The 25,522-nt window shown below is 44.0% G+C and overlaps 1 protein-coding gene across 1 annotated transcript in view; it reads right to left on the reverse strand.

The window, feature by feature from the left end:
* Window positions 1-25,522, reverse strand: part of DIAPH2 (diaphanous related formin 2) — a 444,699-nt gene that overhangs the window by 201,149 nt on the left and 218,028 nt on the right. The window contains exon 24 of the mRNA XM_054995941.1: window positions 13,712-13,837. Within this exon, the coding sequence (XP_054851916.1) occupies window positions 13,712-13,837 (126 nt within the window). The remainder of the gene's footprint in view (window positions 1-13,711; window positions 13,838-25,522) is intronic.

The following is a 25,522-nucleotide window of genomic DNA, read 5'->3' on the forward strand; positions in this document are numbered from 1 at the left end:
TAAAGATGCTACAGCTGGTTGGTTTTCAATGTCTATTTTTCTATTGTATATGGGTTGGGTCTTATGTTGTTTCTGCTCACACAAGGAGAAATTTCCTTTGATTTCCTCCCGTCACTGCATCCCGTACCATATCCAACATCCAGGGAAAACACAAGAAGGTGCAATGGAGGGAGGGAAGTTCCACTACATGAGCACATGCTTAGGATCCAACCCTATGTTGTTGCTTAAAAGCTGGAGATCCTGGATTGGCTGAGAAGTGCAGGATATACATTTTAAAACAATCCAATAAAATAATGTCTTCATTTAAGATTACAAGTATATGGACCTGATGAATCAGCAGGGCTTAAAAAAAACACAGGTATTAAAAAGCAGCCACTAATGCAGCTACCAGGAACATCATCTCTTATGATTTCAATTACTCCTTGTTGAATAGAAATGCTAGAGCGTTTTTTTTAAGTAGCCTTTTTAAAAAGCAGTTTATTTATTAACTTATTTCCTACTTTATGGTTAATATTCATTTTTAATGGTTGCTGTGAGAAGCTTTGAGCACTGTAAATGGAAAGAACAGTATACATATTTTAAGAAAGAAGAAACAAATTAATTTTCATCCAAAGGATCTGCAATGTGTCTTATCAATATAAAACCAAAATGTTATGGTTTAATAACAAGCGAGTTTAATTTACACTGGAGAGTTCTAGACTCTGCCTGGGACCCCAGTTCATCCATAAAACTTGCTTAGTGTTGTGGCAAACTCAGATTAACCTACTTGGGGAATATAAAAGTACATGTGGTAGGAAAACACACAGGTACATTACTCTCATCTCACTGGGGGTAGGGCATGATAAAAAACAAGTATTAACAATTCTAAAATACTGTAGCACCGAGTCAATATGCAACATCACTGATAAACTTAAACTGTTCCACATAGTGTGTGTATTTGCTGCCCTTGCAGTTTGTACCATGTGTACGGTGCTGTGCCGAATGCTGCTCTTGTAGACAACACTATCAGCAACTCTGTTAACCCACAAAGAAGAAACATATTTGGAAGTGTTGGCCACACATGTCTGGAAAGAGAGAGTGTGGTCATGTATGTGCATGAACTCATGCGCACACATGCCATTCCTTCACAAAAAGCTACATGGAAAAAAACGGTACCCGTAACTGTAATATAGCTGCTGGAAATAGTGTAGAAAATTACAGGTTTCTTCCTGTACAGCCATTCAATAAAATGTGGGGCAAGTACACAGAGAATTCCGATGACTCACTAAAAGTGCACTTGATAAAAAGCCAGAGCTCAGATGTGGGAGGAAATGATATTCCCTACTGGATGATATACTTAATCATATCTGACAAACCTTGTGTCTCTTAATTTAACTACACAATTATACTGTTTCCAGAGTTGCACTAGGGGATGAAACAAGGGGCCATAAGCTCTGCAAGAACCTTCACTGTCAGCTTCTCTCAATATACTATGTTGATAAATCCTACCGAAAAGCATTTTTATTTCACTATTTGTCAAGCAACCGTGAAGGACGAGACTACACCTGTTTTGCCATTAACCTTTTATTGAAATCAATTCAGAAATTATTCTTCCCCATATATGTAACAATTGGAGAAGGGTAATTAAGAATACATTTCCTCAAGCTGGAAATGACTCCCCGCCCTATAATTACCCCTTCCTTATACATTTGTGGGGCCAGTCTACTGTGTTCCTTTATCTACAGTGTTCCTTTATCCTTAAAGCAAGAAACTTGTTTGTTGCAGAAACTTACTTGGCTAATTGAATTCCAATATATATGCTGGGATCTGAAGAGCTATCTGTGTGTTCATAAGCTTGGATATGACCTAAGGATATTTGCTTACTTCCATTATACAGCAAACACCCTCTCCTCACTCCATCCCAAATCACATACCTCCATAACAAAACTAGCTTAATGGATGGCATGAATACTGCTGCTCGAGAAACAGAAACACAACACACTGTTATGTAATGAAGAGAGTGGTTCCTTGGATCTCCAATAACATTATTTTGAACTTCAGTACTGTTTATTTCCTCTTGTTTTCTACAGTTAACTGACCAGACTGTCCTCTAACCAAATACCCTTTGCTCTAAACGCCATAAGTGATTTGCTTATTCCCATTTCTCATCCTTTTAAACCTTACCCCTTTGTCTTACTGTCCCTCCTCTTGCAACTCTCCTTGCTCTTTTCTCATAGCATCCAAATCAGAGTAACTATAGAGAACTCAGACAGCCGCGTAACTTTCCAATCCATTTAATTACCAATGTTCACCTGTTCTGCTTCTCAATTATAGTCAAAGGACTAAAATGAAACTATACAGCCAGATTAGATAAATACATTGAGACACATGTTGCCATACTGGTCATATTACACTATTTTTAATTTTTTTCTTATGTTACTTTTTTATCCTTCTAGGAGAAATGATGGCTATGTTGCTTTATGTTGCAAGCAGAAAAATCATATTTAGCAAGGTTTTTTTTAAAAAAAACGTTCCTGTGTAATTCATTTTATTTATTTATTTTATTTGATTATTATTCCACTCTCCCCGCAAGTGGGCTCAGAGCGGATCACAACATTTTAAAATGTACAATAAATATAATAAAAATTTGCAGCAATATAAACATTAATAACACACAACTTATAAAACTGCCACACACATTTTGCCCAACCGCCTCAGCTTAATAACCCGTGGGGCGGGGTGACCAGTTACACATGATCACATAACCCAAGGGGGTGGCATATAGAGAACCCGGGAGGGAGTAATAGTTCTTTTTTAAGACAGACACCGTTAAAACTGGGTGGAGTAAGAATTTTAGCATGTTACTGCAGTCCTCTCACTATCCTACATGCCCACTTCATGCACAAATCACAGCATTCATTATAGGATTTTCTCTAGTGTGTAGATTTGCTGTGAGACAAAACAATTTCAAATACTAAATATTTGAAAGATCATATTTTCAACTAAGCTCTTAATGTTGAACTTACTTTGACATATTGTCTTTAATATGTGATACTATCACATTTTCATAACACTTGCAGTAACACATTTCTCACTTAGAATCTTTATCATGCACAATCATGAGAAATCTATCTTAAGTGTATCACTGATTATATAATGTGTATATATTGGTCCAACTAAAGAAACTACAAAAGCAAATGCAAATTTCCACACATGTATCCTGAGATGTGCCTTGATACAGGTGAGCCTGATCTCATCAGATCTCAGAAACTAGGCAGGGTCAGCCTTGGTTAGTAATCAGATGGGAGACCTCCACCTAAGACCAGGATTGCAGAGGCAGGCAATGGCAAATTTATTTATTTACTTATTTTATTTATTTCAGATTTGTATTCCGCCCTCCCCACGAGCGGGCTCAGGGCAGATAACAACATATTAAAAAGGGAGGCATCCAAGATCATTCCTAGGCTCTTAACCCTCAGAACTGGCACTAATGGTTCCCCATTGAGGGTCGGGAGCCAGAGTCCCAAACCTAATCCCCCGTGGCTCAGGTACAGGACCTCCGTCTTTGTCGGGTTCAGTTTCAGCCGACTCTGCCTCAACCAACCAGTCACGGCTGCAAAAGCATGTTCCAGGACATCTGGGACTGAGTCGGGCCGTACATCCATCATCAGATACACCTCTGTTAGTCTCTTGCCATGAAAACTCCACCAGGGGTCACTGGAAGTCAGCTATGACTTGAGGCCACTCAAGTCATATGGGAAATTATGTATGGGAAATTATGTGCTCACAGTTTATATCTTTGTGGTCCTCCCATACTGGACTCAAGTCAACAGCTTTTGATCCAAACTAATATTTTTGAAATGTTCAAAAATATTAGGTTGGGTCTAAAGGCACCCGGAACAGAAGTTCTTCCATGACTCATAGGACACTTTTGGATTCAATCTGCTAAAATTTAATCCATCTGCTGTTCAGGAAAGTGATCATCGTGCTCTCCCCCGAACTGGGATGACACTCATGTGCAAAGAAGAAAACAATATCTAAGGTGTGCAGGGCTTTTTTTCAGCTGGAACGTGGTGGAATGGAGTTCTGGAACCTCTTGAAAATGGTCACATGGCTGGTGGCCCTGCCCCTGATCTCCAGACAGAGGGGAGTTTAGATTGCCCTCTGCGCAGCTGGAGTGGTGCGGAGGGCAATCTAAACTCCCCTCTGTCTGGAGATCAGGGAGCGGGGCCACCACCCATGTGACCATTTTAGCTGAGGGTGATTTAAACTTTTAAAAACTCCCCCCTTGTTCCAGCTGACCCAAAGTGACACCATTGGTCCTGTGAGCAAGCTTGCAAAGTGCACACACACATGTGGTACCAGGGGCACCACCTCCTGCTAAGAGTTGCCCCCTGTGCTGGCAACCCACTGAGTCCCAGCGCCTCTTTTCCCAGAAAAAAAACCCTGAAGGTGTGCATTTCTCCAGGAAGAATAAGAATGGCAACAGTTACTGGCATATTTTGCACTCTTGATATTTAACACCTTCCCTTCTTTCCCAGGAAGATTCCACTTTTCTTATTTCATTCTCTAGCTTGTCAGTGGGGGGTGGGGGGTGGGATCTATGTACAGTGGGGCTTGGGGGAGCATCCTTATCCTCACTGACTGGTAGTGAAAGCTTTTCTCCTGGAGAAAGGCTCATTGTATCTGATCAGCAGGGCATCATTAACATGCTGACAAGGAGTACTGACAGAATGTTAATGACATTAACACCCCATCAGCTATCAACACCTGGGATTTCCTCAAGGCTCATTATGGAGAAATAATTCACTTAAAGTGTGTTGAGATGCCATTTCTGCACAGCACATTTCCCTTTGTAGTCAAGTCTAAACGAGACAAGGTTCCCATAGCTGCATTATTACCAGTATTAAAATTTGAACATATTCTAAACTATCGACTTCCCAGAAACGAGAAAAAGAGAAGAAGAAGGAAGATGGCCTCCTCCGTTGAAATGCCATTATTAATATGGAAAGTGCTTGATGAGTTTTATACAGAGGGGCTTCCTGACATTGGGCAGAGAGGAAATGACGGAAGTGCCAGAGTTTAATAGTTCAGATTCAAAATTTAATACAGGGAAATACAACTATTATCTCTCTCCTTGTGTTTTTAATTTATAATAAGAATCATGAGGAATAAGGAGAATGGCTGCAGATGGTAAAAAAAAGGGAGATTTGGCTTCCTCGATAGTATAATAGAGCAAGAAGCAAGATATCCTGCTCTAGATGAGTCCTTTCTTCCTTAACATAGCCCTAAACCTGAACAATGTAATGCTTTAGTACTACAGCTCCATAGTGCTGCTGACTGCTTAGAACTAGGATATAATAAATGATTAGTTGTTTCCGATCCCCCTTTTCCTCCTCCATTAATTACCCTTTAACTGGATTTTAGAATGCAATGAGGGGGGGCAGCTAAGTACTAATTAATGTGAAGTATTTGGTGACACATGGTGAAAATGAATATTGATCATGATTTCTTCAAAGTTAAAGATGCCGGTATAAGACAGGTATAAGATGCAGGTCAGGTTCTACCTATAAGTTGCAGCTTGTGGCTTCTGTTGCATTTACAAAGTCTGCAAACAAAATGTTCTTGATTACTGGAGAAGCAGTACATATCCCAAAGAGTCATGGTCAGGTCACTAAGTTGAACTAGTCCAGCATAGAATCAACCTATCCTTGCTGCTATGCAGGAAGATGCATCCTTTAAAGGACTGACACTGGACACACTGCCTCCTTTTTGCATCTGCATGGTCAACAACTTCTGCTTATAATCACAAGTATTGATCAGCAAGTGATCAAGCATCCCTGATTGACAGTTATCACTTTAAGACAAATGCAGTTTGCTGTTGCTTCCAAACGAGTAAACTATGATGGCATTCAGATGCCACATAAAACTGTTTGTTTAGAAAAGGCACAAGCATCACTTGGAGTCCTGTTCACAAACTCCCTGCCCTCCACTGCTCTCCTTTCTCCCCACTTCCCTCCTCCTCTCTCATGTGGAGTGTGATTCAAAACTATCCGATTTAGGTAGCCTAAATATTCCAACTCGTCATGACATCTAAATGCAGGTGCCTGGACAAACTGGAGTTTGTTTTCTTCTCACAAACCAGGATTCTAAATCATGTTTTAATCCTAGTATAGAACTGCATAACACATGCCATACTGTTTCTCTCCAATGTGATAATGAATGAAAATTAGTGAAAAGTTAAGAATAAATATCTCCCTGATGGATCACACCTTGTACCGGTAGTACAAGTGAAAGGAGGGGAAGAGAGACCAGAACCCATTCCAGTGCCTATCTTTGCACAATTGGCATCTCCCTCCTTCCCTATCAGCCCATTTTGCTGCCAATTATTCTGCAGAAATAGTGGGAGAGAGAACAATCCCCCATTCATTGACCAACAGAAAATAACAGGGAAAATGGACTAATTTCTAGCCTTGTGACGTGTATTCTGTGGGAGCAAGTTGATGAAAGGCAGTAGACAAATATTAAATGAACAAACAAATACAATGCATAAATTAATTGTAAACATTTAACAATGCACACATTTTCATGTTAAACAACTGCCATTAGGTTATATGAAGGCAAATTGCACCGAGTGCCATTATGTCATATTGTAATTTTTATTTTTTAAAAAGGAAAAGGAAAAAGAAAGCCCTCATGGTCTAATATAGTTCCTTATTCCATGTGGACAAATAGTCACACTTTGGTAAGAATAATGAAGAATAACCAGCCATCTGTAACTTGCTGATACAAAATGCAGAGGGCTTTCATTTTAAAATGCCTTAATTACCTGCAGAAAGAAAGAAACAAAATGAGGAGTCAAAGCCAAGTTCATGAGGCTCTGAAATTGGTTTTCTTTTTTCTAAATTATCAAAGCTAAGGCTTCTCAGTGCTGAATGCTTCCAGGCTGATTTTAGCAGAAGCCTTATTAAAGGAAAGGTTTGCTCAAGCAGAAAAGCAGAAGAAATTGCCAAGATCCTGGTGGCAATTCATAATTGAGCTTCCATTCAGAGAACAGGAGTGTACCTGCACAGTATGTCCCAGGAACAGTTACAACATTAAACAGGAAAATGGAGAGGTGACCCAAATGTCAACAAAGATTCACTGAAGGGAAACATGTCATCCTAGGAAGCATTTTCTTTCCCTTCTGCACTCCTAACCTAAAGCAAGAAATAAGTAGAACAGCTGTGGTAACTTGCTGCACTTCTACCTAATTCCTTGTCAGCCAACTTGCTGCACTTCTACATAATCCCTGCCAACAACCATTTGTAGTTTTGTATTATAAGCCAGTTTCATATTGGAGCCTGAGCACCACTTCCAACTGCAAAATGAAATTCATCTGACTGAATACTCATTCATCAGAACCAAAACCAAATCCCCCCAAACTCCACAAACATCTTTCACACAAAAACACCAAATGTCATGGAAGAAGATTCTAGATCAGACTTTTTACCTAATATCGTCTTATATATTAATAGCCAGGTGGCCCTAATCTGTGCACACTTATGTCTGCAGATAGGGGCAATTCATACAAAAAGAAGATTCCCCCACCCCAGCTTGCAGGAAAATCTGAAAGCTATGTATGCGTGATAACATAATTAAAATCACTTGTATCCATCATAACTCAACGCCATGGTTGGTTCAGTTCTATCTCAAGATGCTATCAGAGCATAGTCCAGTTCAAGTTATATGAATGTCTTTCAGTTGGTGAGCACTGCTAAAGTGGACTAGCTGCTTAGAAATGTGTGACTTAACATCTAGGTTCAATCTTTGACATTCATGGCTGACAAGGTCAAGTCAAGTTTGTTGTGTCGGTCCAAGAGGTAATAAATGCCTCTACGCAGGAGGGTGTTTCTTCAATTGCTTTTGAAAGAGGTGGCCATGAGACACTTCTGGAAAAGAGTCCCTGGACTCCAGTGACTTAAATAACTACTGCCAGGAGGCCAATATTTTTTTCTTAGGCAAAGTGATGGAGCAGCTTGTGGCTACAAAGCTTCTGTTCGTCTTAGAGGAGACAGATTACCTAGACCCATTCTAATTGAAATTCAGGTTTGGGTCGGGATGGAAACAGATGTAATCATCTTCCTCAAGAGAGTGACATGGGAGTCTGCCCTGCTGATTCTCCTGGACCTCTCAGTGTCTTCAACCATGGGACTTTTCTGGAGAAGTTGTCTGGGTTGGAAGAAGGCGGCACCATGCTTTAATATTTCTACTCTTACTTTCTTAGCACACTTCAGAAGGTAGTGCTGTGGACTGCTGCTTTAACAAATTCTTACACTGTTTTATGCTATGGGGTTCTGTAGGGATCCATCTGGTTTACCAGACTGTTTAACATCTATATGTTGGGAGAGATCATCTAGGGATTTGAAGTGAGGTACCACCATTATATGGATGATGGCTGGCTCTATTTCCTCTTAACAGCTCAGTCAGGGAGGGTTTGGGAAGTCCTGAACTGGTGCCTGGATAAAGTAATGGGAACAGATGAGGTTTAATAAACTCAAAATCAGTCCTGACAACCCTGAGATGCTGTTTAACCGAGAAACTGCTGGAGGACTGCAAAGTCAACCAATTTCAGAGAGGGTTATGTTCCTCCTGAACAGGCAGGTTCATGGGAGTGCTAGTGAATTTTGATCTTTTAATATTGTTTTTACAGTCTGTTTCTAGCCTGAGGACTTTTATAGGAGGATCATTTTAGGCTGTTAAATGTTTTATGATATTTTATATTTTCTCTGCTCATTAAGTGTTTAATGATATTCTTATGCTGTTTTATTATTTTATCATATTTTACTTTGTAAGCCACCTAGAGAAAGTCTCTAGAAAGGTGGCAGATAAATTTCTAAACTAATAATAGATACGTAAAATAGCTGCAAAGATACATAAAATAGCTGCAACTAGTAGTACTTATGAGAAGAACAACTGCCAGCTGATAGTTTAAAGGCCCTTTCCTGCCACGTGCAAGGGGCAGGGCCCTTTAAGCACCCCACAAACTGACGTTCCCAATGTCCAATGACCACCAAATTTGCAGGGGACATAGTTCTCACTGTCCTCCAAAGACCCTCCAAGTTTCAGAGAGATTGCACCCCGGGAAAGGCATGATGAATGGGTCTCCCCCTTTGTTGTCATTTTCTCTTCACAGTGGCAAAAACAGGACTCTCTGCTGGAAGCTACTTTGAGGGGTTACAAACTGACCTTCACAATGTCCAATACCCATCAAATTTGCAGGGGACATAGTCCCCACTGCCCTCTGAAGACCCCCCCCCCAAGTTTCAGAGAGATTGCACCCTGGGAAAGGCATGATCCATGGGTCCCCCCTTTGCTGTCATTTTCTCTTCACAGTGGCAAAAACAGCACTCTCAGCTGGAAGTATTTTGAAGGGTTAAAGCCAGAAGGAAAGCCAGAAGGAGTTCAAACAGAGTTCAGTCCCTGCCTCCATTGCCAGGGGAATTGATTGAAAGGTGGCAGACTGTCTGGCTTGACGAACAGCTGATGAAGGCAACGAATGAGGCTTGAAACGACCACTTGTTCATTTAGAATGGGGCCTCACGAACGGCTTGTTCGCGAACAGACGAATGGGCTGTTCATGGGTTTTTTCCATTCGAAATGCTGTTTGTGCCCATGTCTAATCATGACTAACAGCTGCTGATAAATATCTCTTCCATGAGTTTGTCTAATTGTTTTTAAAGTATCTAAGTTAGAGGTCACCATCACATCTTGGGCTAAGGAACTAAATAAGTTAAGGTGTGCACTAAACAATGAACTAAAAAAGTTAAGGATAAAGAAATGTTTTGATGTGTGTGCTCTTAACCGCCAATTACTATTATTATAGAATGACTGAGCAACATTGCAAGATTTACTTGAGGAAGTCTTTACCATTCCTTACATTTTGTACAAATACTTAACAGGGAGGGGAAAATACTAAGTGAAACAGTCTATAGTAGAAAAACATCTGCGCTAGAGCTCTTGCGCAGGCAGAAACACGAGCAAAATAGTGTGGTAGTTCTTTACGCTAATTCAAGATTACTGTATTCCCACCTGTGTTTCTGTTCATGCACGATCTCAAGCAACCAATTTCTGGGCACTACAATATATAGCAAGGGACAAGGTGTAGAATGAAATCTTGTGCAAACAGAACTATTTTGTCCATTCATGTTCCCACCTGTGCATTGCTGCATCCAAGCCATATAGTAAATACTACAATTTATAGACTCATTAGACCTGCACCACCTATCCAAATGTAGCTCAAAGGTTCAAGAAACTACCTTCTCTTGTTGCTTGCCTGGAACTGCAAAAGCAGGAGGGCACTCAAGCACTTGCCAGGCCACAACATACGGTTAGTGTGCTGTATTCAGATCAGTAAGTCACAGCAGTACAAACACCCTCACAAGGTGCCCCCCCACCTTTCAGGCTTCCGTTTGCTCTCATTATTTCCTTCTTTGCAAACTAAAGGTGCCCCCTTCCTTCAAAATTGGTTATTCAGTGGGGGACAGAGTGATCTTATATACAGATATGCATTTGGAAACTGACCTCAAATTTTCAGAACCTTCTGTAGAAAAAAAAACATGTACACTATCACAAAAGTACAATAAAACATTTGTCAAGTCTTGAGGTATTTTCTTTGTATCTACGAACCAGCTCAAAAAGGTAAGAGCCAGACTCATATTTTTTTTCAGACTTCAGGACTTCATACTTTAATGAGCACATTTTAAAACTATTGCTACCACAAAACCTAACACTAACCTGTTTTCACAGTTTCTCATAACATCATTAATGCTACGACAAAAGTGTTGCAGCATATAAATACAGGAGTAATGCCAGTTCTCATCTCCATAACAAATAGGTAACCTCTAACCCAGATATATAATACTCTGCTAAATTTAGAAACATGCCTAAGGGAGTGTTAGGATCTCAATGAAGCCATTCTCAAGATATACACATCCTCAGGACTTCAATTTGCATTACTTACTTAATGCAATATGAATATTATATTATGCCTTTTCATACTATGAGTATCTATCCCACCTGTAATTATCAGGATGGTGTACCTTTCTGAAGCTAGCCAAGTGCCCTCCAGTTATGGCCTGGGAGGGGAGTGGGAGTCAACAATGGGTGTTGGGAGCTGTAACAGTCAAGCTAAGAGACAACAAGAAAAGTTTGAATTGGTTGAAAATATTAGGCACCATGGAAACACAGTTGACCATGTTTTAGGTACAATAAGAGAACAGCAGTGTATCTCAGAGCTCACACCAGCAAAATTTATTAATCTTACAGTATTTTCTTCCTTTCTTTTCTCTGATACTCTCATAACATGTTTGGCTCACTTACCCTAAAACTTCATAACATTTATATATGCACTCACTCTACCATATGTACATACCGGGGAAATAGTAAAAGAAAGGTGTTGTGTCAAATACAGAGATACTGTAACTAAAATGAAAAGGAAGTCATTTCATCAATGAAAGTAAGCAGTAAACTAAATTATGTATTACAATTTGATACATTCAAACAGAACTTTCAAAAAAGCCCAGTGAACTTTTTGAGCTCTTAAGAAAGAATATATATTGGACACACTCATCCTTGTTGTTAGATTGCTGTTGTTAAATTTGTTTCAGTGTTATAGCGTGATTAAAGCTTTCATGTAAAGATAAGTGAAGGCAAGTTGTGTATGCACATGCATATTTTTAATGACAGTAAGCCATACCTTGCATATACCTTTTATGCCAGAGTTGTGTGCAGAAATACAATGAAATAAAGTTGGTTCATTAGCTAGGTTTCCAAGTTTGATTTACATCCAACAAAGATCTATTTATGAACTCTGATAAGAAGGTAAACAGTGGGGAAGTAGCAGGAGTCTCTTACCTCATTCCTCTTTGCAGCAGAGTTTCAGAACTGACAGGTGGAACAGATGCCCAAGCAGGTGGTCCTATCACGGTCAGTCATGAAGTAACCAAAAGAAGTCGATATTTTCAATGCTCTCTGCCACAGACTATTGCTGCACTGCTGTAAATCTCCTGAATACATGAAATAAAACACTGGAGAATTTGTTTAGTACAAGGAATGTACAATAAACCAAGTATATAACATTTAGGGGGAAAAAAGAAGAAGGGCATCACTGGCACTAATGAACCTATGATGTTCCCTCGTCCTTAAACCACAGAAATGGCACCAGAGACATTCTTAAAACTCAAAAATAACTAAGGAGTTTATTCATATTAATGGAGAAAGGTATGGTGAAGTCAAGAGTTGAAGCTTTTTGAGGTAAAAGTTAACATATATACACACTCCTCACTGACGTAACATTTAGAACATGCACAGACATCAGGATTTAGGCTCTTCATTGTTACTTAAGGCTTCTGTTGTCAGGCTTTCTTTCTCTTGTTTCTCCCTCACCCCCCAAGCACTTGCCTATACTTTCTTTTTACTATTCTCCTTTACTTCTGAGGTTAGGAAGGCTGGCATCCTCTTTTTAGTACCCCAAGCCCCCTCCCTGCACACACCAGTGCTGTACTTCAGTCCTCAACTGAATTCGGAAGCCTCCTCAGGCAGTTATTCACCACATGTGACCAGGGATCTCTCCTCTCTCTAGAGCTGTCTCCCTGTTTCAACTGATTTGGGACAAGCTCCTCTCCTTTAGAAGCTATACCCCTTTCTTTTAGGACTGTTTGGGCGTTTGCACTTACTACTCAAACCTCCTGCCACCTTTCCCAGTTCTGCCAGTGTTGAAACTGCTTCTCTTAGGACTAGAGATGGGCACAAACTGAAATACGAACCAAAGTTCGTGATAAACCAGGCTGGTTTGTGGCTCGCAAACTGGTGGTTTGTCCAAGCCCATTCCTGACAAACCACCATGAACTTTAATCTGGTTCGTTTAGTTTGGTTTTTTTGGTTCGTCACTGCAGACAGCCTGGTGCCAATCAATCAGTTCTTAGGCAACAGGATGGACTTCCTGCAGACCTTCTGCTGGCCCAGAAGTGACCTTCTCCTGACCCAGATGTGACATTTTCACAAATCAAATGAACTGGTTTGTGAACCGGGGCAGGTTCGTGAAAGTTTGTTCATGTACTTAGGACGCCTTCTCTCAACTTCTTCATACACTCCAACTGCTCTTTCTCCGCCAGGACTCAAAAACCTCCTCTGTCAGCTCAGCTACCCAATCAGCCACCTGGAAGCAGCCTAACACTCATAGCTTTATGATTCTGAGCAGGATTAACTCTTAACAGTCCTGCAAATGTGTGTGTAACCAGCCCTTCCAGGCTTCTTAAAAACATGCAGTCTGTCACAGAACCTCATAAGGAAGCCACTGTCAACATCAACCATCTATAGAGCACGAGACATAATTAAGAGAAATGTACACCTGCAAGAAACAATTCCAAATCCAAAAAACTGAGTTCATAGTATCTTACCTGATCAGTGGAAGACTTGTTCAGTAACTTTGCTATAACTGTTGTTCTTTCAGGAGAAAAGAATTAAACCTGTTTAGCTAATGTTGGTAATATTCATGTATCATACAGGGAGCAAAATATACACAGTGTAAAGATTTGTTGAGATCAATATGATTCCCTCTCTAAACTTCCAGATACAAAATATTTAGATATGCTTGGTGTCACAAGAATAAATGCATTCACAGCCACATTTATATCATAGGAAAAGCTTTGTGTTTTAACTAGTATTACCAGTCCCTAACACGCAAAGGATATAATCATCTTCTCAACAAATTTATCATGAGGATCTTCTGTTTTGGGGAACTTCTTGGTATCATTTTCCAAACGCTTTATCTGATGCTCCATGGAATCAAGGTTGCTCTTAATACTCTGAGCTGAAACTGTGAAGAAATATGATACTTGATGAAACCAAATTCAGATGTAGAGATGAAAAGTACTGTCAGAAATAATACTTTGGAAAGCAAGGAGAATAGTTCCATTAAAACGGTGACTCATTTTTTTTCAGAATTACTGCTCATAAAAGTTCTACTCTTTGTGAAATGTGAAAATATATTATATACCAAATCATCATATTTAATGTGAGAATGTCACCATTTTATTCTGCCATTAGCTCAAATTAATCTATTTCTATTTAAATTTATTGATAGAAATGCTAATATTTCATTCCTTTAAATCTAATTTGTAGATTAAACAGAAACAAAGGTTCAAAGAGATTCTATCTTAGTAATGCATATAGTTGGTTATATGAATGATTTAAAAAGAGACACTATAAAAGATCAAATAAGTTTTTCTTTCTTTTTGTAACTGAAATAACCAGTCCTCTATCTATTGCTTCCCTCCCATTTAATACTGTTTTAAAATTCAGGATAATACAAACTACTGATACATATTACAAACTGAAGCAAAATCAAACCACACACAACCTGCTCTTGTATCACAATGTATCCTCAAATGTCATCCGGCACTGATTTAATCATTTCTCAATATCTTTACATTCTCTTTTTTTCCTTTGAAAGGCAATCATAAACCACCATCACTTTGGGTACTGGATACTAAAGATGCTAGCCCGCTGCTTATAATAAGAGTCATAGTGTATTACTGAGAGGGGGGCAGCTTAACAGTACATTTAAAAATAACATGCCACACATAAACTTTTTATTACTATTGAGGTAATAAAGTCAGAATTAAAAACAAAGGTTGTCAAAAATCAGTCAATACACATTTTCTTCCCGAGACTTTTCATTTATTGAAATGCTCTGGGCAGAGTTTTAACTTTTCGGCTCAATTTTTATCATGTTTGTCAATGTTTTGAAATATGACCAGAAATGTCTCTTATAGGTGAATTGTGAAGACATTTTGTCTGACCACAGCATCTTCAAAAAGCTTTGCAATTATCTTTAACATCAAGAAAAAATATTGTTTTGGTGAACAGCTCTTACAGGAACCATACACTGAGAACCCCACTTCATACTGGCCATGAACAAATGAAATATTACATTCAATGTTGGGGCTATAATATGAATATAACTTCCTACTATCTTATGAATATAACTTCCCCTTCCCCCAACCATTAGTTCAAGGCTCTTATTAATATGCTCTAATAATCAAGAAAAAAAACTGTTTATGGAGACTTGTTGTTTATCATCATTGGGGTACACATCACAATAGTTTAACCTCATGAGACTTTTAACATCAGAATTACTCCATCATAAAACGTTCTGTGCATATATAGATAAACTTTGGAGAGACAATGTAGTAAGAAAAGAATATATCCACATTTGCATTAAATTGCTGGATAAAGGATGGCATACATGATTCCGTAAAAGCAATATAATACTTGAAGTTTTGTGACAAAGCTCTGCAAACTCAAGAAAAGATTGTGGAACCTAGAATGGATTTGGAAATCCATTCTGGTCATGAATAGCATTGCATGAGGTTAACAATGGCCTCTCCTTGCATTGGTAATATATATGAAGAAATTCTAATCATGAAAAGGTTTGTAGTCTAGGTGTTTGAGAATATCATCTGTAAAAGAAAAGCCTCTCTCCGAAAATCACAGCCAAATGGGTGGGGGAGAAAACCCTCTCCACTTTCACATAGTAGAAAGGTAGCCCTTTAATCTATAGGGGATTTTTTTTTAAATCCAAAACAAACATCATTTTAAATGCCAGAAGAGCCTATGTTGTCCAAAGAATTAATTTGGAATTAATAGGAAAACCGGTACATCTGAAAAAGGTTAGACCTTCAGGGGTGACCAAGAGTTAGAGCTGAGAAGTCAGGTATAAAAAAGGTCATGGCTGAAGAATCTGAATAATACGCGCTCAAGGGAAGGAGGTAGCAGGAAAGCCAGACGGAAGGAAACACATCAAAGACAGTGTCATGCATTTAGAGAGGCATTTAGTGGGCATATAATGGTATCAGAGGAGTATATGCTATGTGATGGGGGACAGGTAAATAAAAATAATACGTTTTCTGGGCTGGCATTCTAATGTATAAGCGGGAACCAAGAGGGCTATTAAAGTAAACAAGAAGTATTTGGTGGTAAACAGAAATGTTTCCTCGGAGCTGTTGCCTTATTAGTGACCTTAGAAACCTCTACCGCAAACAGAAAAAAAGTGCATGATACTCCCTCCTCTCCCATCCCTGTCCAGTATCCACACTGGATAATTTAAAAGAGAAAAGGGATTGTCAGAGCAAGCAGTTTTAATTTCCTTGGTGACCAAAAGGCATAACACACCTTGATTTTTGCACTGTGAGTGATAACAAAATCAGCAGGCAAAGGACAACGTTAGAAGAGTACTCTTACTCAAAGCAAACAAGAAATTATCCCACTGACATTTGCCAAAACCATAAAAATAATCAGGAGGGATGCTCCCTTTGAATGACCAATACAAATCAAACTATGCATACATAACAAGAACTCATGGCATATATCTGAACAAGGCAAAAAAAAAAACCCTCCAAAGTTTGTCCCCCATCTTCTCTAAAGCGATTAAAATTCCCTAGAAAAGATCAGAGAATCCACAGTGCCTAAAGAATGTTCACTGTCAATATGATATATTGATTTTATTGTGAAATGTGCTCCAGGAAGGCTTAGATAGTGATGTATAATGGTATTCTAATGTTCACTACAAACAGTGCATGGGAGCATACATACACAAACACAGAGATGGGGGCATACCCTGGATCTACCCAGGAAAGATCTAAGGGGCATAGTAACAAAAGCTCACTGAAAATTCTGTTCTCAAAATCAATACTAGGGAGTCAGGACTATCACATTAGGGATATACACTGAGAATGTGGCATGCAGTTCTAGTTATCCCACCTCAAAAAGGAGGTCAAATGTAGAGAAAAGATCACTTAAAATTACAAGGTAAAATACATTCAGTGTAATAAAGAAAACATCAGAAGGTGAAGAGAAAACTTTGTTGGGGTGGGAGGATAGTATTAGAAGTCATATGGAAAGAATAGACAAAGAAAATATCTACTTTCACATTACCATGCTAGAAACTCGAGCATATGATGAAATTTACTGGCTGGAAATGCAGAACAAATAAAAAGGAACCATTTGCTCCCCAACAATTGCAAATGGGTATCTGCAAGAGTGTCATAGCAAAGCAAAACAAAAATTCAGAATCAGTGACAGCAACACTGATTCTGTGAACCTGGGCAGATCATGAGGTGGAGGGCAAAATGGGTTACATCAGTGCTTAATTCTCGTGATCCTTCTTACATGCCAAGGGCAATGCCGATCGCCACCTTGGGGTTAGGTAGTAATTTTCCACAGGCCAGTTGGCTAAGGATCCTGGAGGTGTTTTGCCATCTCCTGGGCATGGAGCAGGCATCACTGGGGAAGTCAGGGGGTGGAGGGTAGTTGTGAATTTCCTGCATTGTACAGGAGTTTGGACTAGGTGACCCTAGAGTTCCCTTCCAACTCTATGATTCTATGAATTTGTATTATACCACACAATACAAGAGACAAGAGCATTGGGAACACTTTTATATTGGTTTCTGAATGTGTGGGTGTGTTTTTTTTACCATAAATATTGTACAATGACCACTGAGGAAGGCCTTAGGGACAACAAGTGTATGGTCTGTCATTGTGTATCATCATCTGTGTATAGATAACATTCTAGCTATTTTTAACATATGCATATAGCCTGTCATTCAGGCCCTATGTTTTTAACTTGAACTTTGCACACACCCATAATACATACCTTTTTTGGAATATATTTTATATTTTAATTTGTAACTTGACCCCTGTATTTTCACCTGTTTGGGTTGAGTCTGTGGGGGCTCTACCCCATACTCCTTTCTCTTCTTCATTGTTTAACTTCAAGTTTAATAATATTTATTACAGTGTATTCATTTTCAAAAATCCCTAATACACAATTGTTTCCATAACACACAAACACACAAATTGTGTCAATACAGTAGGGTTTATGAGTTCCCACTGCGATGGGGCAGCCCTGCCCTCGGGCCCTGTTTTTTGCTGCCACTGCAGCCTAGGGCTGCCAGACCCCTGGTGGGGGCAGGGGATCCCCCACCCCCACTCTCCCACCCCCACCCCCACTTACCTGGCCGGGGCACCTGTGGTGCTGCACGCCCCCGCGCACAGCAGCCCCAGGATCAGGCCTGTTTTGGCCTGGATCGGGGTCCGTGTGGAGAGCAGGAACTTTCCTGTGCTCCACAGGGGCCCACAACGGGCCCAATCCGTGCCAAAACGGGCCCAATCCACGCCCATTTTGGCACGGATTGGGCCCGTTGTGGGCCCCTGCGGAGCGCAGGAACACTCCCATGCTCCACAGGGGTCCAAAATGAGCCCAATCTGCGTCCAAACAGACCTGATCCATGCCAAAACGGGCATGGATTGGGCCCATTTTGGCACGGATTGGGCCTGTTGTGGGCCCCTGTGGGGCGTGGGAGTGTTCCTGCACGCCGCAGGGGCCCACAACGGGCCCGATCAGCACCCAAACGGGGGCTGTGTGATGACATCACTCCCAGAAGTGACGTCATCATGCTTGCAGGAGCGCGCGCACATGAGCTCCTCCAAGGTAAGAGCCAGGCCCCAGTCTCCCACTGGGAGATCGAGGGGGCCTGGCAACCCTACTGCAGCCACCAGTGAGAAATATAAATAAATAAATAAATAAATAAATCACTGTTGGGCATTTATGCAGCATCACTTCCAGGGAAAATCTGGAAGTGATGTCAGTTCACTTTAAGAATTGCTGGAAACTATCATTTCACCAGGTTTCCCCCAGAATAACATCATTCCATTGCCAACAGCACCTCCCATGTTTCTGCCTCCCCCCCCCCCCCACAACTCCTGTTGGTTTCCAGGCCACACTTACAGTGAAATGCCTTGTGGAATCTGTTGTTGTAATACACATGTTGAGGGGATTACAATGCAAACAATGAATATTACCTTTAATAGTAGGAGGAGATTGTCAATTGCAGCCTGGAACATATTGATGCTTGTTGAATACAAGGTGAGTATATAATGTTTAGAAGAATACACACATAGATACTATGCAAATAGTTTGAATGACTGTGCATACCAGAACACACTCTGATGATGAAAGACAGGGTAAGGATTCCTGTCACACAATAATTTTCTCTTTATCATGTCATATAAGCACAAATAATTCATAACTAGCTTTTAAACAGATGATTGTTTAGGGAGCAATTCATCCTTGTGAGTGTCTGGAATACGGGAAAGGTCATAAGCCTCATTTCTTTGCCTAGACAAGTAATTTACTAGACTCTTAAGCGGTCTGACTTCACAAATAGCCTGCAGAGAGGAAATAAGGAAGGCAAGATAGAAAAAACAGGGTTAACATACCTGTAACTTATGTTCATCGAGTTCTTCTGTGCTGACACACATGGGGACTGCGCAGGCGCAGGCCAGCCGCCGGAGAATTTTCTAGAGCTTCCATGGCTCCGAAGGGGCCGTTTGTCGCGCGCCTCAGCGACCGTTTTCCCGCCCAAACGGTCACGTGATCCTCCAGCGACCAACGGCCCCTTCCCTCAGTTCTCCCTTGCCGCCGCTTGACCAACACACTTCAGCCGTAACACCTTAAAAACACCAATATCCGTTACAGCCATCACAGTATTGTGCATTGGAGTTCACAGCGGGGTAGGAGGGAGGGTTGTGTGTCAGCACAGAAGAACTCGATGAACATAAGTTACAGGTATGTTAACCCTGTTTTCATCTTCGTTCTTCTGTGCCTCCACACATGGGAGTGTACCAAGCTTCACACAATAAGGAAGGCGGGGGTGAAGTCCAACACAATTTTATTAAGCAAACAAGATCAACAATAAATAGATATGCATATATACATCTATGTAAAAATACTGTGTAAGGACACATAAATATTCAATATTTACATATATACACACCCCCAGGTACATATATACACACTTTCACTCAAGGGTACCCAACAGGTACGCCAAGAAAGTCATTCCAAAACTCCCTCAGGAAAAAAGGGAGTGTAAGACAGCCTTGGCCACAGATACATCCTGCTCCGCATTGACATCAACGGCGTAATGCCTGACAAAGGTGTCTGCAGAGGACCATGTGGCTGCTTTACAAATGTTAACCAGGGGCACCCCCCTGAGGAGTGCCGAAGAGGATGCTTGGGACCGCGTGGAGTGGGCTCTGACATGAAGCGGGCAAGCCACCCCTGCTAGGGAATAGGCCTTGCTAACGGCCGTCACAATCCACCTAGACAGGGTCTGTGAGGAAGCCCTGTTACCCTTGTCCTTGGCCCCAAAACATACAAACAGGTGAGGACTGGAGCGGAATCCCTTCGTCCTATCCAGGTAATAGGCTAGGGCCCTCTTCAAGTCTAGGGTATGGAGGGCCTTTTCCCCCTTAGAGGAGGGTTGAGGAAAGAATGCAGGCAGTGAGATATCCTGCGAGAGGTGGAAGGCGGACACCACCTTAGGCAGGAACCCAAGGCAGGGACGCAGGACCACCTTGTTGGGGTGAAACACAAGAAAGGGAGGGTCAGACCTCAGTGCAGACAGCTCACTGACCCTTCTGGCCGATGTGACGGCCACCAAGAATGCTACCTTATAGGATAGCATATCCAAGGGGCATGTAGCCAACGGTTCAAATGGAGGCAACATGAGACGTGAGAGCACCAAGGACAGCGACCACTGAGGCACTGGCGCTGACACAGGTGGGTAAAGATTGTACATGCCCTTAAGGAACTGGCGGGATTGTGGGTGAGAAAACACCGTAGCACCCTCAACTCGGGTGTGAGCAGCTGATATCGCTGCCAGGTGGACCTTGAGGGAGGAAGCCTTCAAGCCCAGGCCACGCAAGTGGCACAAATACTCGAACACCACCCCCAAGGGACTGATGTCAGGCACCACTCCTCTGGCAAGTGCCCAGAGCTCAAACCTGCGCCACTTGGCCGCATAAGCGCGCCTAGTGGATGGCCGACGAGCATTCAGGAGGACCCTCTGTACCTCGTCAGTAAAGCCTATCGGGGAGGAACGATCCGCCAAGCCGTTAGATGCAGCTTCCTGGGATCGTGGTGGACTAGGCTCCCGTTCAGGAGAAGGTCTTGCCGAGGGGGCAGACTCACATACGTCCGTTGGGACATCCGCAGGAGCTTCGGGAACCAAACCTGCCGTGGCCAGAAGGGGGCCACTAGGATGCAGTCCGTCCCATCCTCCTCTATCTTGCCCAGGACCCTGGGAATCAAGGGGAACGGAGGAAACATGTAGTGCAAGCCCTGCGTCCACGTAAACTGGAAGGCATCCCCAATAGAGAGGGGGTCGCTCCCTGCCCTGGAACAGAACGTGTGGGCCTTGGTGGTCGCCGCAGTGGCGAACACATCTATCACTGGATGACCCCACATCTGGAAGATCGGCCCAACGCACTCTACGTTCAGTTCCCACTCGTGTTCCAGTAAAGGGACCCTGCTGAGGGCATCTGCCCGGGCATTGTCCGACCCAGCCACGTGTATAGCACGGAGCGACACGCCGTTCTTGATAGCCCACTGCCAAGTGAGTGTGGCTTCCCGGCACAGGCCCATGGACACTGTGCCCCCCTGCTGATTCACGTAGTACATGGCAGTCGTGTTGTCCGTCTGCACCAAGACATGACGATTTCTCAGCAGTGCTGTAAGAGACACAAGTGCGAAACGAATGGCCCTTAGTTCAAGCACATTGATATGGAGGGTCTTTTCCCTGTCAGACCAGACATCTTGCACCGACACATCACCACAGTAAGCCCCCCATCCCAACAGAGAGGCATCAGTGGTAACCGTGATGTCATGGTGTTGATACCCGAAAGGGGTCCCTCTAAACAAGTTGTCGTCAGACAGCCACCAGTCCAAGGAGGAGAGGATGACCCTCGGGATAGAGAATTTGAGGGACGGAGGGTGCAGTAGAGCATCATACCTCCGCACAAACCAGTTCTGTAGAGGGCGCATACGCAGCCTAGCGAAAGGCACCACAGAGGTGGCCGCTGCCATATGCCCTAGTAAGCACTGGATAGTGCGCACAGACTGGAACCGGTTCCTTTTAAACACGGACACTAGACCCCTTAGGGACCGAGCCCTCTCCAAGGGGAGCAGGGCCTTACCCTCCACAGAGTCTAACAGTGCACCAATGTAGGACACCTTGCAGTTGGGCACCAGTTTGGATTTCTCCAAGTTCACCAGGAGCCCCAGGCGTTGGCAAGTGCTAAGTACCAAGCCAATGTCCTGCACCAGCCTAGACTCTGATTCAGCCACGATGAGCCAGTCATCGAGGTACGGAAAGATGGTACAGCCTTCTTCCCGTAGGAAGGAAACCACAGGGGCCACACATTTAGTGAACACTCGTGGGGCAGTGGACAGGCCAAAGGGGAGCACCTTATACCGGAAAACCCGTTGCCGGTAAACAAAGCTCAGGTACTTCCTGTGCTCCTTCCGTATGCCCACGTGAAAGTATGCGTCTTTTAAGTCAAGAACCGCAAACCAATCCCCCTGTTTCAGCAAGGCGATCACAGCCGCCAACGTTACCATTTTGAATTTGGTCACCTTGAGGAAGGCATTAAGGCCCCTCAGATCCAAGATGGGACGTAAGCCCCCATCCTTCTTAGGGACCAGGAAGAACCTAGAGAAGAATCCCTTTACAGAGTCCTCATAGGGCAATTCTTCCACAGCACCTTTGGCCAAGAGCGACACGATCTCCGCATCCAGCTCGGCCATAGTGTTATTGACAGCTGTCAGGGGTGAACTGCATCTAGGCAGCTCAACGAACTCCAGCCCGTATCCCAGTTCAACAATAGTTAAGACCCATGAGTCAGATGTTATTGACTCCCACTCAGAGAGGAGTGGACTAAGTCTGTCCGAAAAGTTCGGGGATACGGCTGGCGTGACCCGTCAGTACTGCCTCCCGGTGCCCTGCTGATCCTTCTGCTGGGCCGGTTGCTGTGCCTGACGAGGCTTGAAGGGCCGACGCCTCCTCTGCTGTTGTGCGGGAGGGTAAGGCCGCTGTTGGTAGGCAGGATACTGCTGGTAGCCTGGCCGCTGTTGATGGTATCTGCCCTGGTAATGGTAAGGACCAGATCGGGGAGCGTACCGTGACCTGGAGGAGGGCTTGTCCGCTGGAGCCAGACCCAAAGACCGCGCCGTCTGCCGGTCCTCTTTCTTTTTCTTCAGGGTCTCGTCGGTCGCTTTGGAAAAGAGCGAGTCCCCCTCAAATGGCATGCTCTCCACTCTGGAACGCACCTCTTGGGACAGGGCCGTAGACCGCAACCAGGAGTGGCGCCTGAGGACCACCGCCGAAGCCATTCCTCTAGCAGCAGTGTCAGCAGCGTGGCTTCCAGCGTTCATCTGCTGCTTAGACAGCCTCACAGCCTCTGTCTGCAGCAGGGACACCACAGCCTTCTGCTCAGGAGGGAGGTCTCGTGTATAGGATGCCAACTTCTCCCAGAGGTACAGCTGGTACCCTGCCATGATGGTCTGATAGTTGGCAATCCTCAGACCTAGGGAAGAAACAATGTATTGGCGCCTGCCCATGGCATCCAGTTTCTTGCCCTCCTTATCGGCAGGTACCGAGGAGTGACCCGATCGCCTGGGGTTGAACTCCTCTGTGACCAAGGAGGAAGGTGGAGGGTGTTTCACCAGCGCCGGCCAGGTACCCTGCTTGATCTTGTAGAGCTGCTCAATCCTCTTGGATGTTGGAGGTTGATCGCAGGGCACCTGCCACACCTTCTCCACGATTTCCTCAAGACCCTCGAGCATGGGGAAGCCAACATATGCCGGGTTGTCTCCATAAATGCGCTTGAGGAGCTTGTCCTTGGTCTGGGGAACCGCCGAGGAGATGTCCATCTCGAGAGCCTTGGCCATCCTCGCCATCTGGTCGGCGTAGATGCGGAGGTCCTCGAATGGCGAGTCCGCAGATGGTACAAGCTCTTCAGCTGGCGATGGTTCGGACCAGGACTCCGACTGGTAGCCGCCAAAGCTCTCCACATCCTCCTCATCGGAACCGAGCTGGGATTCCGGAACCTGGTGCGGAGGGGGAGCCCACGTCGACCTCGATGTCGAAGGCCTCGGTTCCGACACGGAGAAACCTGCAGGTGCCCCTTCCCACTGGCAATGGTATGGCGAGGGGAGGTAGGAGGCCTGTCGATGTCGGGACGCAGTGGACCGGACCGATCGGACACTGTCCCCAGACCGACGTCGCTCACGACCGGCAGCTGGTGGAGACGGACGGGCAGGCGACGGACGGCTCCGACGAGGAGACGGGCTCGGTTCCAGCCTCGGCGACCGAAGAGCAGGCGATGTTCGGATCCGACGGCGCGGGCTCGGCTCCGGTCCCGAAGAGAATTCTGCGGGCACCGTCTCGAAGGCCATCGGATCCGGCACCGGCACGGAGATGTCCTCTGGCTCCGGGGAATCCAGATGAGGGGAAGGCGTGTGAGGAAGCACGATGACCTCTTCCTGGGGAGCGGGATGCGGCGACCGGTGATGTTTGGTCTTCTTCTTCTTCTTCGCCGGTTCCGAAGAAGACCTCGGAACCGACGCGCTCCTCGCCTTCGAAGGGGACCTCGGCCTCGATCTCTTAGATTTTACCGGAATCGACCCGGTCGTCGGTTCCGATCGGGGACTCGGTAGACGGATCCTCGGTTCCGATGTCGGTCTCGGATCCGACCTGGTGGAAGATGCGCTACGGGGCGGCCGCACCGGTCCCTGCGCTGGAGAGGCCGCTCTCGACGCCGAGGCACTCGGGGGACGCGGTTTCGACCCGACCTCGCGGAGGCCACTGAGCCAGCTCCGGAATGCCGTTCGGCAGAGGGGCTAGGGCCGGCCTTGGAGGAGGGCAACGGGGCGCCTCCGGACATAACCTTCTGCCACAGGGAGGAGTTAAGACGGGCCTTGCGCTCCTGTCGGGCCTTGCTGGTGAAGCCCTGGCAAATCTTACAGGCCGTTACATTATGGGTCTCCCCCAAACAGAACAGGCACAGTTCATGGCCATCGGTCTTGGCCATTTTAGTGTGGCATTGGAGGCAATGCTTGAAGAGAGCCTTTGAGGCCATCTTCAGGGGCACGCAAAAGGAAGGTCAACAAACAGTCCGAGTCAAATTACCGAGTCCACAACAAAGTCCAAACGAGATCCGAAGAATAGTCGAGGTCACGAAGTCCGAAGTCAAAAGCCAAGCAATCAGTCAGAATAAAGCACGAAGCACAAAAGCACAGAGCAACGAAGCTCACGTTCTCTCCAAGCGGCGGCAAGAAGAGAACTGAGGGAAGGGGCCGTTGGTCGCTGGAGGATCACGTGACCGTTTGGGCGGGAAAACGGTCGCTGAGGCGCGCGACAAACGGCCCCTTCGGAGCCATGGAAGCTCTAGAAAATTCTCCGGCGGCTGGCCTGCGCCTGCGCAGTCCCCATGTGTGGAGGCACAGAAGAACGAAGATGAACATATTCTTTTCCCAGATTATCTGTGCTACCATTTCATCATCATGCACAAGTGCAACCACCTTGGGTACTTTCGGAAAGGTTCAAAGTGAGAAGGTCACAGCATTCTTTTCCGTGACCAAACCAGGAACTCCCATAAATAG

Source organism: Eublepharis macularius, chromosome 13, assembly GCF_028583425.1.
Source record: "Eublepharis macularius isolate TG4126 chromosome 13, MPM_Emac_v1.0, whole genome shotgun sequence".
Classification (NCBI taxonomy): domain Eukaryota; kingdom Metazoa; phylum Chordata; class Lepidosauria; order Squamata; family Eublepharidae; genus Eublepharis; species Eublepharis macularius.